General features: G+C 39.6%; 3 protein-coding genes across 9 annotated transcripts; all 3 read left to right on the top strand.

Moving 5' to 3' along the window:
- The first annotated feature begins 214 nt into the window (after positions 1-214).
- On the top strand, positions 215-4818 carry LOC122873770. Of its 6 annotated transcripts, none has more exons than XM_044190912.1 (8): positions 215-408; positions 613-701; positions 844-980; positions 1106-1438; positions 1814-1843; positions 2860-2895; positions 3000-3127; positions 3888-4818. In XM_044190912.1, exons 2-8 carry the CDS (start codon positions 694-696, stop codon positions 4209-4211), a joined length of 996 nt encoding a protein of 331 aa, XP_044046847.1. In that variant the 5' UTR covers positions 215-408; positions 613-693; the 3' UTR covers positions 4212-4818. The 6 variants fall into 6 exon arrangements, with proteins under 6 accessions (XP_044046847.1, XP_044046845.1, XP_044046850.1 ...); XM_044190910.1 differs by having other exon boundaries at positions 587-701; XM_044190915.1 differs by having other exon boundaries at positions 215-701; positions 1106-1147; positions 1259-1438.
- A 92-nt stretch (positions 4819-4910) lies between these two features.
- On the top strand, positions 4911-7779 carry LOC122873771 (CMRF35-like molecule 5). 2 transcript variants are annotated; one of them, XM_044190917.1, is made up of 5 exons: positions 4911-5139; positions 5562-5873; positions 6138-6215; positions 6315-6422; positions 7155-7779. In XM_044190917.1, the coding sequence occupies exons 1-5, from the start codon at positions 5106-5108 to the stop codon at positions 7511-7513; spliced, it is 891 nt and encodes a 296-aa protein (XP_044046852.1). In that variant the 5' UTR covers positions 4911-5105; the 3' UTR covers positions 7514-7779. The 2 variants fall into 2 exon arrangements, with proteins under 2 accessions (XP_044046852.1, XP_044046853.1); XM_044190918.1 differs by lacking the exon at positions 6315-6422.
- Positions 7780-10780: 3001 nt separating this feature from the next.
- Positions 10781-14244, top strand: LOC122873801 (polymeric immunoglobulin receptor-like). Its single transcript, XM_044190973.1, has 6 exons — positions 10781-10964; positions 11069-11125; positions 11965-12282; positions 12420-12743; positions 13028-13086; positions 13206-14244. The coding sequence occupies exons 1-6, from the start codon at positions 10925-10927 to the stop codon at positions 13509-13511; spliced, it is 1104 nt and encodes a 367-aa protein (XP_044046908.1). The 5' UTR covers positions 10781-10924; the 3' UTR covers positions 13512-14244.
- The last annotated feature ends 643 nt before the right edge of the window (positions 14245-14887 follow it).

Here is a 14887-nt window from a genome sequence, read left to right as displayed (position 1 = left end):
TGCGCAGTAGTGATCGGGGTTGGAGCGTGATAAGAACTACCTAAACTGACAGAAACCATCTTTGTGAAAAATGGATTTGATGTGTACTTTGAGTTTTTAGTATGGCTCATGTCCCATCCACTAACATGGAGGGGGCAGGGTTTATGACCTGTACTGCAGCCAGCCACCAGGGGGCGATCGAGATGTTTTGGCTTCACTTTTGGGGAGCTGACATGTCGTCCATCTTTTAAATACAGCCTATGGTCTCCACCAACTCCTGAGGGAAATATCTGGCTCTTTAGCTGCGAAATGCTCCACTATGTTGACCAGCTAGTCACTAACTGTGTCTGTTTGTTAGAGTAAAGTTGGTTTATTAAAGTAAACTGAAACAGCTTCCTGCTGCTGCTGAAAACAACCCTGATGAGAGTGGTGAGAGTAGTGAAAACAGTTGTGGGTCGTAAAAACCAATACAATCAGATAAAAGACTAGAGCTGTGAACTGCAGAGTCTGGTGATAATTCTCTGTGGGTTTTGATCAGTTGTTAATATAAAAATATTGATTGGTGCGGCTTTAATTGTTAATGAATCATTTATCAATGCTTTAATAGATCAGTAATAACAACATTTGGGTTAGCACAAGTACAGTGTGTGATGAATCAAGTGGATTACAGCGGAGGATTGGATTGCCTTGAAGGATGCAGCGAATTAAACCTGCATGTTAAGGTAACCTTTTACCACAAGCCGCAGTGATTTCACTTTCATAGGCTGAAGGTTATGTGTGAACTGGATATGTTCATGAAAGAGGAAGAGGTTTAAACACATGGGCAAGAAAGCACCAGATTGAACATACGTACGTAATCTTTAGTCCAGGTTGCTGCCTCATTGTGCAGCTCGGGAAGAATCTGAGTGTGTGGACTGAAGGTAAACTGGGAGTGATGGGAACGACCTGGATCTCATGGAGAACAACTACAACGGTCATCATTACTATACTACAAATCCAAGGTGGGCTGCGTGTTATGCATTTAGACTTTTAAAGATGATGTAATAGACTTCAGTTTAGTTAAGCGTTTTATTAAAACGCATAAGTACATGATTCTGCAACTAACACGGCTTATTCTGACTCGCAGCTCTGATCAGTGTCAGAACCACAGCTGTTACCGGTGTGGAAGGTCAGAGATTTGACTTCAGATGTGTATATCCAGACAACTGGCAGAGCAATGCTAAGTACTTCTGCCATGACAATGATGACAATGTGTCCTCCAATCCCCTGATACGGACAGACAAACACAACCAGTGGGAAAGAAACGGACGTTTCTCTTTGTATGACAACATCACCGGAGCCTTCTTCATTGTCAGGGTGGACAAACTCCTCTCAGAGGACAGCGGGACGTACCGATGTGGGGTGGACGTCAGCTCCCACCCTGATCATATCAGTTTCATACAACTGAATGTTTCCAAAGGTACAGTATGTCCCAGCACAGGATCACTATGTTAACTGCTTATAAGTGGTCTTCTGTTATGCACATGTCATCCATATGCATATAATAAAATGTGGTTTCTGGTTGGTAGCTTACAGCTACAGCTAAATAGGTAGCTTACAAGACAGACACTGTGTTGTTTCTGTCCACCTGGTAATTGTGATCTAAAAATATCAGGCTGCTCATACTCTAAATGAGAACTAAGTAATGTTACTTTTTCCATACTGTACATGTTCCTCTTTTCTTTGAACTTTCGATTTCTACAAAAATGCTAGTATACATATAGGTTATTACAGGTTATTACAACTGCACACGTTTTTGTAAACTGATTATCCTTTTGCTGCCCTTCAACAACAGCAAACCCTGCAGAACATCTCACACATTACAGTAAGTAAGATCTGTGTAACTACACAGTACATCAGGTACAGTAGCTCTGTGTGTGTTTATGGAAAAAATTAAGAGACCACTGCAAAATTATCAGTTTCTCTGGTTTTACTATTTATAGGTATGTGTTTGGGTTAAATTAACATTTTTGTTTTATTCTATAAACTACTGACAACATTTTTCCCAAATTCCAAATATAAATATTGTAATTTAGGGCATTTATTTGCCGAAATCAACAACTGGTCAAAATAACAAAAAAGATGCAGTGTTGTCAGACCTCGAATAATGGAAAGAAAATAAGTTCATATTCATTTTTAAACAACACAATACTAATGTTTTAACTTAGGAAGAGTTCAGAAATCAATATTTGGTGGAATAACCCTGATTTTGAATCACAGCTTTCATGCGTCTTGGCATGCTCTCCACCAGTCTTTCACTTTGATGTTGAGTGACTTTATGCCACTCCTGGTGCAAAAATTCAAGCAACTCGGATTTGTTTGATGGCTTGTGACCATCCATCTTCCTCTTGATGGGGTTCAGGTCTGGAGATTGGGCTGGCCATGACAGGGTCTTGATCTGGTGGTCCTCCATCCACACCTTGATTGCTGATTACCCTCTGCTGGTCTGTAGCTTTGTTGTCCCCAATGTCTGCTGCTTGACCTTGTTCTTATGAACCGCCGTCTTTGAAATTTTAAGGATGGAAGCAACCCGACGCTGACTGTATCCCTCTGCCAGTAAAGCCAGAATTGAACCCTTCTTTTCCTCACTCAAAACTTTCCTTTTCAACTTTTCAATAAGATTTGGTTCAGGTGATCACCTAATCAGCACCTCATTCAGTAGAATGAGGTGTGCCTGTGTTGGAATTCAACAGACATTGGAATGGAATGGCTTCCATACTTGTAGAGATGCTGATTTAAGAAAAAATTGCAGTGGTCTCTTAATTTTTTCCAGAGCTGTATGTATATATATATGTACTGTGGCTTACTTACTGGGGTTTTTTTTATATTTGCACTTTCCAGTAACTGTATCACCCAAACCTGATTTCACAATGGAGAGTGAGTGATATGTGTGTGTGTATGTTTGTGCATCCATCTGTATTCATAGTATTCATCATTTTACGTGTGTGCCAGGCAACTTCAGTTGTTTTTCTCTCCTGCAGAGTTCCACCTGCCGCTGTACCTGACTACAGTGATGTGTGTGGCAGCGATACTGTGTGTGTGTCTGTTTACACTTTGTCTTCTGCTGGCTGTTAAACACAGAAGATCAGGCCCACACCTAAATAGAGAGGTATGTCCATGACAGAAACTTTTAGCCACACTAGCAGCGGTAGGTATGGCAATGCTGGTCAGTCCACCACTTTTAGCCTGACTGAAATATCTCAGCAACTAGAGGATGGAATGGCATGAAATTTGGTATAGATGTTCACATCCCCCTCAGGATGAATTGTAATAAGTTTGGTGGTCAGTAGGTGCCTACGGCTTAGATTGATCATCTCTTTAACACTGGCTTTAATTTACTCAGAGATACAGAGCAACGGTGAGCTACACACACAGATTTATAGAACTGGAGTTACATCCAGGTAACCAGATGACATTATTTTGCTGTAGAGCAGTGAGCAGGTTTGCAGTGCAATTGCTTTATTAGATGTTTGTTACTGAAAAGGAGAAGACTACTGAAAGTCTTTCTCTAACTTCCCTAATCGTCAATCACAGTTCCTGCAGTCCCCACGTGATATCTCCACCGAGGCCATAGCCCTGACGTGTAGTTAAATTTTTGACGAGGTGCACATCATCTACGCAGTAGCTAACACACTAACGTAAGATGGTAAATATGGTAATTATTATACCTGCTGAACATCAGCATGTTAGCACTGGTATTTAGCTCAAAGCTCTGCTGGGCCTAAGTACAGCCTCACACAGCCACTAGCATGGCTCTAGTTTGCCTGCTGAAAATACCACATTGTCCAAATACGAATTTTCATATAGAGAATAATGATCTCTCATGCAAGAAGCAGTTCACTGTCAGCAGGTTTCTGTTCATCCCACAGACATCATCTGACTACGAGACAATGATGCCTGGTGTAATAACTGAACCTGAGCACCGCTGCAGCTGTTCGTCTCCAGACTGCCCTGATCTTTCAGCTTTACCGCCGCCACCACCTGACCTCTGCCCCCACTTCACATCAAAGCACCGGGAGTCCACTGTCACTCTCGGCCTCGGGGAATATGTTGATGTGGATGTACCAGGGCACATCTGTCAGTACCAACATCTGGATCTCAGCCGGTTAGAGGAGCACATCTATCACAGCCTTCAGGGAAACAGCGGGCCTAAATATGGACCTCTGGGAGTCAAAGAACAGATTAACTGTTGATACTGTTAAAGGATAATTCTAGGTTAATTACAACTTTGGTCTTATTTTTAAAGTTTTGGCCATCGTTTCTTTCAGTTATTATAACTTTGCACTCACAAAAGTAATTGCTGAGAACTGGGAACATGGTGACTTCACTGCAACAAAGTCTAACAGAAAGTCCGTAACTTTATTGTTATCCTTTGTTTTTCTTGTTGCCATGTTCCCAGATCTCACCAATTAACTTGGAGAGCAATGCGTTATTATTATTAATAGGAATGATGGCTAAAACAGCAACAATAAGACCCAGGTTGTAATAAACTTTACTGTGTATGGATGAAACAAAGAGTTGAAGAGACGTTGGTCAATTCAAAAGTTAACGATTCAGGATCTTTAGTAAGTCAAGTAGTTATAGTGTTAGTTTTTGCTGTGTTTTGTGATTTTGTAGAAGAAAATGCACCATTTTGGATGGCACAAACAAAAGAAAAGACAAAGAGATAAAGAGATACTGCAGTCTGAGCAGGACTCATAACTTAAGCTGTCAGAGTTAACAAAATCCCCAGAGAAGAGCAAACTGGATGTTTTAACCACTGTCTAAATATTTCACCATAATAAACCAAGTAGTAATATCTGAGGGTGTCCTTGTGTTAATTATTTAAAGGCCTAATTGATGTTAAACATTCACTGTGAGACAGGTAACAGATGGAAGAGGAATGCTTTGATGCCTCCCACATGCTTTAAGTGGTTTTGAAGGGAGATTTAGACAGCGGAAGTTGGCTAAATGTAGGAAGTGCAACAACAAAGAGGAACCGATGACAACTGCAAAGCCGTCCTTCATTTGGAGAGAATTACAAAGATGTGAAATCATGGTGAGATAAGGAAAGTGACAGACGTACAAATCGTATCAGGATCACGAAGATGATTGTTCTAATTTTGGTCTTTCTTCTGGGAGGTAAATTTACAGATTAATTATTTTGTCCCTTTTGTCTCTCTTCCTCTGTCTGAATGTTTGGTGTCTTTGTGGTTGTGAGTTTTCTCAGGTGGATGTCTTTTTTTTTCAATTCACCCTTCCTGATTTTGTCAGAGGGCCCAGCAGCTCCTTCTGACTCTCAGTAATTCCTACTGGCTTGCTGTTGTTTTTGAGCCTATACCGTAAACTTTGTTGACTTTCAAAACACTGAGTGTCGGGGGGGCAGAAAGCAAAAGGGTCAGAAGCCTTAAAAGTTTGTGAGCCACTGCTTTAAAGAACAGGATAGGTCTAACAGTTGGTATTAGAGTTTACAAAAAATGTACAGTGTAACTAGTGAGGTCAACATCTGGTTGCAAACCGAATGAAGATCTGACCATTTTTGCTGCTCTGTGTGTTTTGCGCAGGGCTGCGGAAGACTGAAGCTATATCGGTAACAGGAGTGTTGGGAAAGGAGATCACAATAAAATGCTCTCACGTCAACGCATTTTCGAACGTCAAATATTTCTGCAAGGGAGTGTGTAGAAATGAAGACGTCCTAATAAGTAGCAGACAAATGAAGTCTGATTCAAAAGCCAAATACAGTATTATAGATGAAGGAAACACATTCAACGTGACCATCCTTGATCTGACAGAGGATGATGTAGGAACTTACTGGTGTGGAATAGCGAGAACTGGTTTTGACACATACAATAAAGTAGTCCTCACGGTCATGGCGGGTGAGTTGATTCAGAAATGTATATGAATATCTTTTATGACATTGTTATTCATCACCACTTAAAAGACCTTTGTTCCATTTCCATGTCACTTAATGTGACCAATATTTCACAACACTCACTCAAAACTGAGTCTCAAACTGATCTCTTTTTTTCACTACAGACAGTCATTACAGCAAAGAAATGAGACACTAACACAGCAGACAAAATGTGAATGAGAGACAAGGAACACAATTAACATAATTATTTCTTTCTTTTTTCTTTCAGGAAACATTAAGGACCCTAACAGTGACTTGCCACAATCAAATTCAAATGAGGCAATTAATCCAAACGCTTCATCCAAAAGTAAGAAATTGTATGGTTGTGTGTAGATATGTATGGGGGTTAGAGACAAAGTCCTGAGTGATACATCATCACTGAGAAGTCATGTTGTCTCTTTTTCAGAGAAGCTGGTGTATATTGGAGCAGGTCTTGGGGTGATTGTGCTGGCTCTGGCGATGGTCCTTCTAATATTCTTCAGACATCGAAACAGAGACATCAGCCCATCTTCTGGTATAAAACTAACAGACTAATATCATAATCTTTTCAGAATATGGTGGGAGTTTGAAACACCCATGGTAGAAAACATCCAGATTCGCCTTAACAACTATTCCAAACAACCTAGCAATGACCTAGCAACACCCAGGCCTGAACACCATAACAAACACCCTGCAACCATCTCATTGTGATATAGCAACTGTCTAGGACACCCTAGCACTGCCCAGAGAGGCATATCAACCACTTAGCAACCACTACAAACAACTACTCATGGATGTATTATAGGTACTGGATACTGGACACAAAGATTTGTAATTTCACAGAATCTATTGCATGTCTTCTTGTGGTTTCTTTCATTTTTTTCCTTGTTAAAGGATTTTTGGAGAGTTTTCCTTTATTCAAATCGATGGTCTTTGGATAGAGGGTGTCATATGCTGTACAGATTGGAAAGCCCCTTGAGGCTAATTTGTGATTTGGGGCTATATAAATAAAACTGACTTGACGACGTGACATGCTCTAAGCAGCAAGCACACTTTTCATTTTCTAGTTTGATGTGTTTCCTGTTGAAACAAAATGTTGGGGAAGGATATAATACAAAAACTAATAATCAATTAATAACTAATCATTTTTTATTCGCTGCTTTTAATGCAGCATTATGGCACCGAACAGTAGTTTTAATTTCACAGGGATTTAAGATGTAAATTTAAATGTATCATTTATATGTTGTATGTGTCACTTTCCATACAGGAGAGGACCATGACACGGTTTATGCAACACTATCCAGTCAGAAACAAGACACACACCACATCATCACTTCCTCTTCAACAGCCAATGAATATCAAAAATCAGATGGCAGGACTAACAGCATCTTGAGCTCATCGCCCCTTCAGCACCGAGTTACCAGCAGAGATCCCGCAGACAAAATTTACTCCAGTGTCACTGTTTCATTAGAGCCTCAGATCCAACCAGACGGCCTCTTCTACTCCACTGTTAGCTTTAACAAATACACCAACTGCAGCACTGCCACACCTCGTACTGCAGCGGTTACATACTCCACCATTAAACACATTTCAACAGATGAATCAATAGTCTATTGCAATGTCTGATCTCAGTGCTGACCATCTTCACTGATAATTGCAGTATCTTCTTCTAATGTAAGAGTCTGTGTTATGCTTAACAGCCAGTACCCACCACTGAGACACATTTCTGTTCCAAGGCTGAATTCACAGGTTGTTGTGAATGAATTGTTTTTAAATAATTCTGAATTTATTTATTTTTCAAATTATTAGAATAAAAAAAGGTAAATTAAATTATACATCATGTCCAGTAGATTTTAGTAGTTTATGCTAATAAAATAACATTGTAAAATCAATATATGGATTGTCTTCTCTGTGTGTTTTTGTATTTTCTGTGAGTGTCTGTTTGTGGTTGACTGTGGTGAAGAAGTGGAACGTGTCCACACCCACAATACCCACAATACTCACACACACACACACACACACACACACACACACACACACACACACACACACACACACACACACACACACACGCACACACACACACACACACACACACACACACACACACACACACACACACACTTGAATGAGACTGAAACAGAAAAAGTGATATGAGCACAGGAAGAGGCTATAGTGGACAAGCTTCACACCTACAGCCCTAAAAGGGCGATTATGGTAAAAGGATTCTCATTAAAAGAACTGACAAAAAGTCCAAAGAGAGGACACAAAAAGGGAAATATTATCTCTGTGATGATACCAAAGAAAGAATCTTGCATGTGACCATCCATGACCTGACCCTGAATGATGGCGGGACGTGTTGGTGTGAAATAGATGCATACACGTTTGATCCTAAAATAGAAATTGAGCTCAAAGTGTACAAAAGTTTGTCAAAGTTAGCTATTCTCTTTCTACCTCTAGCTATTTCTTACTTATTTCTGAACTTGCATTCATGCTTCCTTCCTGTACACCTCTTGTTGTTCCTTGACAGCTTCTGCACCTTTCAAACCTCCACTGCTCATCTCGAAACCTCCTATTTCAACTACAGTTCAAGTCATCATCAGGAACCAGCAACAATCAGCAAGAGCTGCAGGTTACTTAAACCTTGTGTAATACATTGTTTTCAGGAACGTCCATCTTTTAGAGGGTGATTCATATACATCCTCACAAGCTACTTGCGTAAACAAATTTGCTGACTGTCAGTCTGTTTTCTGATGGCCTCTTTTACTCACTGACAGAGAGTGCCAGTAGTACAACACTGTGGTCCACACAACCTGAAGATGTGCGCACAGGTAACACATCACACGCAACAATTTGTTCAGGAAAAATCTGAAACAATCTGACATGTGTGTTAGTTAAATATATGCCAAGGAATGTGTTCTCTTCGTTTGGGATTATCAGAGTTTTGGCCCACTTTAAAAAAAACTAAAAAAATCCTACCAAAAAAGTCTTGGTAATGACGCCATCTGGTGGTCAGTCTTTATGAATGGCAAGGCAAGTTCATTTCTACATCACCTTTTAAACATAGGAAGTTAAAGTGCTTTACATAAGACAAAGAAATACAATAAAACCAAAATGTGCGGTATTTCCTTTCCCTCAAGTGTTCCCTCAGAGGTCCAGACGCCCGCTCATGGATTTGTCATCCACTCACAATCCAGACTCAGATTGCTAATCCCATGTTCAACAGCTCAATCAGTTCCTGTCTGCAGGACGATGCGTCTGCACGGATAATCAATCAGCACGAGGAGAACAACTGCAGCGTCAGCAGTCCCTCCACCAAGGCTGGAGAGCAACACATCAGTGAGGACGTTCATCTGCTCTGTTCCACAGTCTGCTTAAGCACAGAGGCAGCCGCCCAGCCCATGAGAGAGATCAGATCCGCTGCTGGACCCTCTGAGGTGTATGCCACCATCAGACACCCAGAAACATAGTTACTGCTGGTGTTATTGTTGTTTTATATACTCAGTTGTTTGTGTTTTTTATTTCGTCAATCATTCATCCATGTAGTTTGATAAATATGATCACACATTGTGTGTTATTGTATCACTTTACATTCACTTTTTTTATGTGTGTAACTAAAAATTAAACATAAAAGCTTGGAGCGTTTTAAATTGAAATGCTTCCACTGTGGTACATGTAGCTGTGCCACACTCTTTCTCCAATACACTGAATAATGTTTACCAAGATTTACACCATGTTTAGGAAGTCTTACAACAGGTCTAATTCATCCTCTAACTTTAGCTTTTTTCCACTCATGAGACTTTATTTTCAGTTTCTTTAATTTCTTATGCTCCTTACGCTAAACTTCATAATGCATTTTCCTATTAACGGTTGTTTTAACCATCCATGTGGTAACATTCTGGGTCATGCAAGTCAAACATCTCAGTTGACATAATGACATAATGAATACTCATATAAGTTCAGAGGTTGACTGACTTTAGCTGGAGGCCTCCCAGGGGAGCGTGGGAGAGACATGAGGCAAAGATACTGTGTGAGGTGAGAGGAATAGGTGTGTCAAGACATGACACAAGATCACCAAGACAGACAGACAAAACAAGAAGTAAGAAACTTCTTCACCTTTTGGATGTTAATCAGTATCCATGCAGACCTCGCTTTCTTGAAGGGGGTATTACATTGGCAACATATACTACGTTTGTCATATTAAAAGTTCCTTTTTTTTTCAGTGTGGAGAGCACAGGACGTTTTTGTAGTAAAACGTCCACCATGGTGGGAATCAAGGCTAGAGTGACAGAAAGTTGCATGATGACAACATTATATCAAAATTGCGCCATCATATTCTTTTACTGGAAATTAAGCTGCGGCACATAAAGAAGGGAGGCTCACTATAAAAGCACTTTTTCAAAATGGGATATTATTTCAAGAAATATCAAGTAAATTGTTTTGCTTTGTTTCTTCCAGGCACGCAGACAATAGGAGGATCATATCTTCATACAGGTTTTTAATTGTACATTAAAGCAAGTTTTGAATATTCCACTGCGCTGCTACTCCTCCTTCTGGTAAAAACACATTAATATCTCATCACATAACTGGTAGACATCTGCCAATGGATATAAATAGCTGGTATTATAATTATTTTGATCCAAAGATAAGAGAGACATTGTGGGCATTTTTCCTGTGAAGAACTACATTTGGTTTTACACATAAACAGATGAAGAGATTGTGAAATGCCGCAGGTGAATAATTATTACTCTGAATATGAGTCAACACTCACTCTCAATTTCTCTCTATCTCTCTTTCTCTTCTGCCTCACTGCAAACAAAACCTCACATCCTCATTCTAAAATGCAAATGTTTTTAGCCAGAAAGGAGAAGACAAACTCTTGTTTTGTGGAGAGAGAAAGAGGGTGTAACAGAACGAATAAAACAGAAAGATCAGAGTAGAGTACACTAATGTCATGACGAACGACAGAAATTTAGCTCAGTATTTGATGAAGTAGGATTTAAACTATAGTGATCTGGAAAAAGCTGGACTGAGACAATGGCAATGTCACGAAAAGTCATCATCTACTTAATAACAGGTAATTCTATTCTTTGATGAGTGTGAAACATTTTTTGGCAAAAAACTTGTTGACGGTGTTATGATGAAATAACAAAAAAAAAATCTTGTATTTTTTTATGACAGCTAGTGTGAGTTTACTGTCTGTGTCAGGAAACAAAGGAGGACCTGTCAACATTACCTGTAAGTAGCCTACAATGAAGATGTAAAACATCATAAAAAATCTTTTTGTACGGAGACATGCTAGCTTGTTGTATGTCAAAATAAAATAATGGCTTGAAAATCACATACCTGGCAGCACAAAGACCATGGAAAGTACATTTACTCAAATATTCAGGTACTTTACTTTTTTATTTTCTGCTACTTTATACTTCTACTCGAATATTACCATGTTGTACTTTTTACTCCACAACATTTATCTGACAGCTATAGTTACTAGTTATTTTTCAGTTACTGAATTGACATACAAAACATGAGATCAGCTTATAAAATATGAGTTATACATTAAACTATCCAGCGGTAAAGACTGTGTATAGTGGGTAAAATTAGCTTCATTGTAACAAAGCTGCACCAGTGTCATAATGCGCATTAATGTGTATTAATGCATCATTAAAGGCCCTGCAAACATATTTTCTCAATCGGCTTCTTACTGAGTGATGGAGTGCAACCCTTTAAATGCACACCTCACTGTGTTCGTGTTTTTCTCTGTGCTCTTCTCACTGGTTTGAAGTGGACAGGGCTCCTCTAGAAAAAAGTAATGTCACTTCCTTCCATGCACCAATCAAGATTTAGCAACATTTGATTGATGACAGTAAGTAAAAAATCGGAATACTTTGTCCACCACTGACAAAGACAGATTCTGTGTGCATGATAGTCCAGAAAACAACTGTGTGTGGTGCAAACAGGTTCGGGATGCACATGAATCAATCCAAACCACTTATATTTATATAAATGTATGCTGCCTTAAGTGAAAAGGTCAGCCTTCAGTTTCATACTCAGTCATGCTTGAACCCCTCTGGCAGGTGACAACACGCCAGAGAGCCAGACGGCACATCACGGAGGCTCTGTTACCATCAGCTGCAAGTATCCAAGAGCAGAAGAAAGCTACATCAGACACTTCTGCAGAGAAGATGAAAACTTTCATTGCACAAATCTGATATCAACTTACACTTCAAATTACACAAAAAAAGGCCGGTTTTCTCTGACAGACAACAAACAGCAAGGAGTCTACACTGTGACCATTTCCACACTGACCCTGGAAGATGCTGGAAGATACCAGTGTACTATGGAAAGATCTAACAGCAGGTCATGTTTAACTCAGATCCACCTGCAGGTTTTGAGTGAGTATTGATCTGCTTTTAATCATCCTGATTCAAAACTGAATAAGCCAGCTTATGTGCATAATAAACACATTTCAACAGAAAAATATCATTTGGTTTGTAGAAAAGTGGTTGCATTGACCTCTTTTTTTTTTTAGACTGGGATGACATTAAACCAATGGCAAAAACTTGTCACATCGGGGACTCTGTAAACATGGATTGTCACTATCCAGAAACCCATGAGAACAATGAGAAATTCCTGTGCAAGGGGAAGAATCCTTTCAACTGTGAGGAGCTAATACATACAATAGAAAACGAGAGACATGTGGATAAAGGCAGGTTTGTTATAAGGGATAACAGGAGACTTAAGCACTTCTTTGTGTACATCAAAAATGTGAGCATAGCCGACTCTGGAACATACTGGTGTGGCTCTGACAGGACATGGCAGCATGATAAATACATCAAAATTGACCTCTCCTTAGGTGAGTACACTGAGCACTTTAGTGTTACTACAACACAAGTATAACTATTCACTCTGTATGCGCGTCTATCAAACCTCTGAAATTTAGGAGTCATGTTAATATATTAACTTACAAAACAGATCATGTGATTTTAATGATGAATGACTGAATTAAGGAGGCAAACACTTTTCAGATTGAAATGAAAAGCTTAACTTGCACATGTATTTGACTGTGAGGAGTAACTTTGAATGTAGACATAAAAATATCTTCTTGTTTACATTTTATTCAACTGTTCTATTTCTCAGTGTGTTGTGCTGCATGGGGATCGTCAGAGGACAGGACAAACGTTAATCATAACACAGAGGTGTGTGTGAGTGTGTGTGTGTGTGTGTGTGTGTGTGTGTGTGTGTGTGTGTGTGTTTATGAGTTTGCATATGAGTACAACAGCTGCATCTATCACACCACCCCACTTCTTCTCTGCAGGGAGATAATGCAAATCACCACTATGAGGAGATACAGACGCAGAACCAGCAGGCAAGCTCAGGAGACGTGCTGCCGTCCATTTGTGCCACAATCAACCCTCCCGCAGACCAGCTCAATTATGCCAGCGTCAGTTTCCAGAAGGACTCCGTCAGTGTCTCGACAGACGGGAATGCACTTCCTGACACAAATAAAAATGGCCCCACGGCCTGCGACTACTCCTCTGTCAGTTGGCCTCAGGGTGCCACCCATCCTCCAGTAGCAGAGCAGACTCTCTATTCTACAGTCACAAAGCCTGGGAACCAATAGTCTTTCACCTGTTGATGTTCACTGTGCAGTTTGAGGGGAACACGCTGTGAAGGATTTGCATTTACTGTCCAGTACTGTCCATTCACCCAGAATACAGAAGAAGTTATTCTGCAACATTTTTGAGTAATGGACCCTATAATTTGGTAACATGATAGTTAGAGTTAGCAAGTAGCATCATCTAGTATGGCTGTGTAGCTAATAATGTGACATATATATGTGAATATTAATGTAAATGTGCTCTGAATATGATGCTTAAAATCTTGTTTGAGAATACTGTTGTCTCTGGCTTGGGTCTGTATAAACTCATTTGCTACATATCAGTTTGGTTGGATGACGCTCTACTGTACTTAACAAAAAAATAGTAAGTATTGGTAAGGCAGAAATTATACGTTCCCTGTAAAAACTGTGATACAGCACTTAAACATGGAGAGCATGTTAAGTTGAAACAATGTGATTCATGAAGGAACAATAGGCAAACAAGAGTGCTCTGATGCTTGCAAGGCTGTTAAGATTCAGGTTTGGAAGAACGAGATGTACATGATAGGCTGGTTTATTAATAACTGATCTTTATCTAATAGATTAACTAATAAAAGGTAGTGATCCAGGCAATAATTTAATACCTCATACTAACTGCAGGATCAGACGAGCAAATGAGAATACGCTGAGTCTATCTTACATTTCACAAGCACTCAAACACAATTCATTTAATTAAATTCTGTTATTTTAAGACTAACTCTTGTGGTTGCTACTGTTTTGAACTTTCCTGTGAATAACCATAATTGAGTGTCCTTATCTTATAATGACAGAACATTCACTTATTTCACCACTTTCAGCTAATAGTGACATGTTCTATTAAAGCTCATGAGTGAAGAACAGCCTGTATGCAGGATATTTGTACTAAATACAGTTCATTTGGAGAGACAACACTATTTCTTCTTGACCATGTTTTGCTCTGCAGCGGCTGGTGTGACTGCTCTCCAGCCACAGCTCCCACAAATATGTTCAACATTCACTATAACCTCCACCTTATTGTTGCACTAAACAAGGACTGTGTCTTTTGTCCCCCATCACTTATATTGAAAGTGCATTTGAAAGGCATCTTTTAAAAAGGAAGTATTTCGGTAAGCAAACCCTGTTTTAATGTTCATATGGGCACCTGACTAGTGTTTTAAGATAGACTTCAAAAAGGGTGTCATGTCAGGATTAGTATTTATTGAACTAACGCAGCCCCCATCCCTCCCCTTTGTCACAGGTGGATCAGGAGCTGAGTGACTTTTTTTATGGCTCATTATATTATTGACATTATATGGGGCAAAGGACACATCTTGTCCAGCTGATTAGTTTGTTTGTGAATGTCAGGCATCATTTTATCAGTT

This window comes from Siniperca chuatsi, linkage group LG3 (genome assembly GCF_020085105.1).
Source record: "Siniperca chuatsi isolate FFG_IHB_CAS linkage group LG3, ASM2008510v1, whole genome shotgun sequence".
In the NCBI taxonomy this organism is placed as follows: domain Eukaryota; kingdom Metazoa; phylum Chordata; class Actinopteri; order Centrarchiformes; family Sinipercidae; genus Siniperca; species Siniperca chuatsi.
Note: the sequence above shows the minus strand (reverse complement) of the source record. Positions and strands in the feature narration are given on the sequence as shown.

Bases quoted from the DNA above. Each gene is read 5' to 3' on its own strand.
- LOC122873770 (XM_044190912.1), top strand. The intron at 1,439-1,813 runs GTACAGTATGTC...CTTCAACAACAG, and splicing joins ACAACTGAATGTTTCCAAAG to CAAACCCTGCAGAACATCTC. The intron at 2,896-2,999 runs GTGAGTGATATG...TCTCTCCTGCAG, and splicing joins ACCTGATTTCACAATGGAGA to AGTTCCACCTGCCGCTGTAC.
- LOC122873771 (XM_044190917.1), top strand. From the start codon at position 5,106: ATGATTGTTCTAATTTTGGTCTTTCTTCTGGGAG. The intron at 6,216-6,314 runs GTAAGAAATTGT...TCTCTTTTTCAG, and splicing joins TCCAAACGCTTCATCCAAAA to AGAAGCTGGTGTATATTGGA. The intron at 6,423-7,154 runs GTATAAAACTAA...CTTTCCATACAG, and splicing joins AGACATCAGCCCATCTTCTG to GAGAGGACCATGACACGGTT.
- LOC122873801 (XM_044190973.1), top strand. From the start codon at position 10,925: ATGGCAATGTCACGAAAAGTCATCATCTACTTAATAACAG. The intron at 11,126-11,964 runs GTAAGTAGCCTA...CCCCTCTGGCAG, and splicing joins AGGACCTGTCAACATTACCT to GTGACAACACGCCAGAGAGC. The intron at 13,087-13,205 runs GTGTGTGTGAGT...TCTTCTCTGCAG, and splicing joins ACGTTAATCATAACACAGAG to GGAGATAATGCAAATCACCA.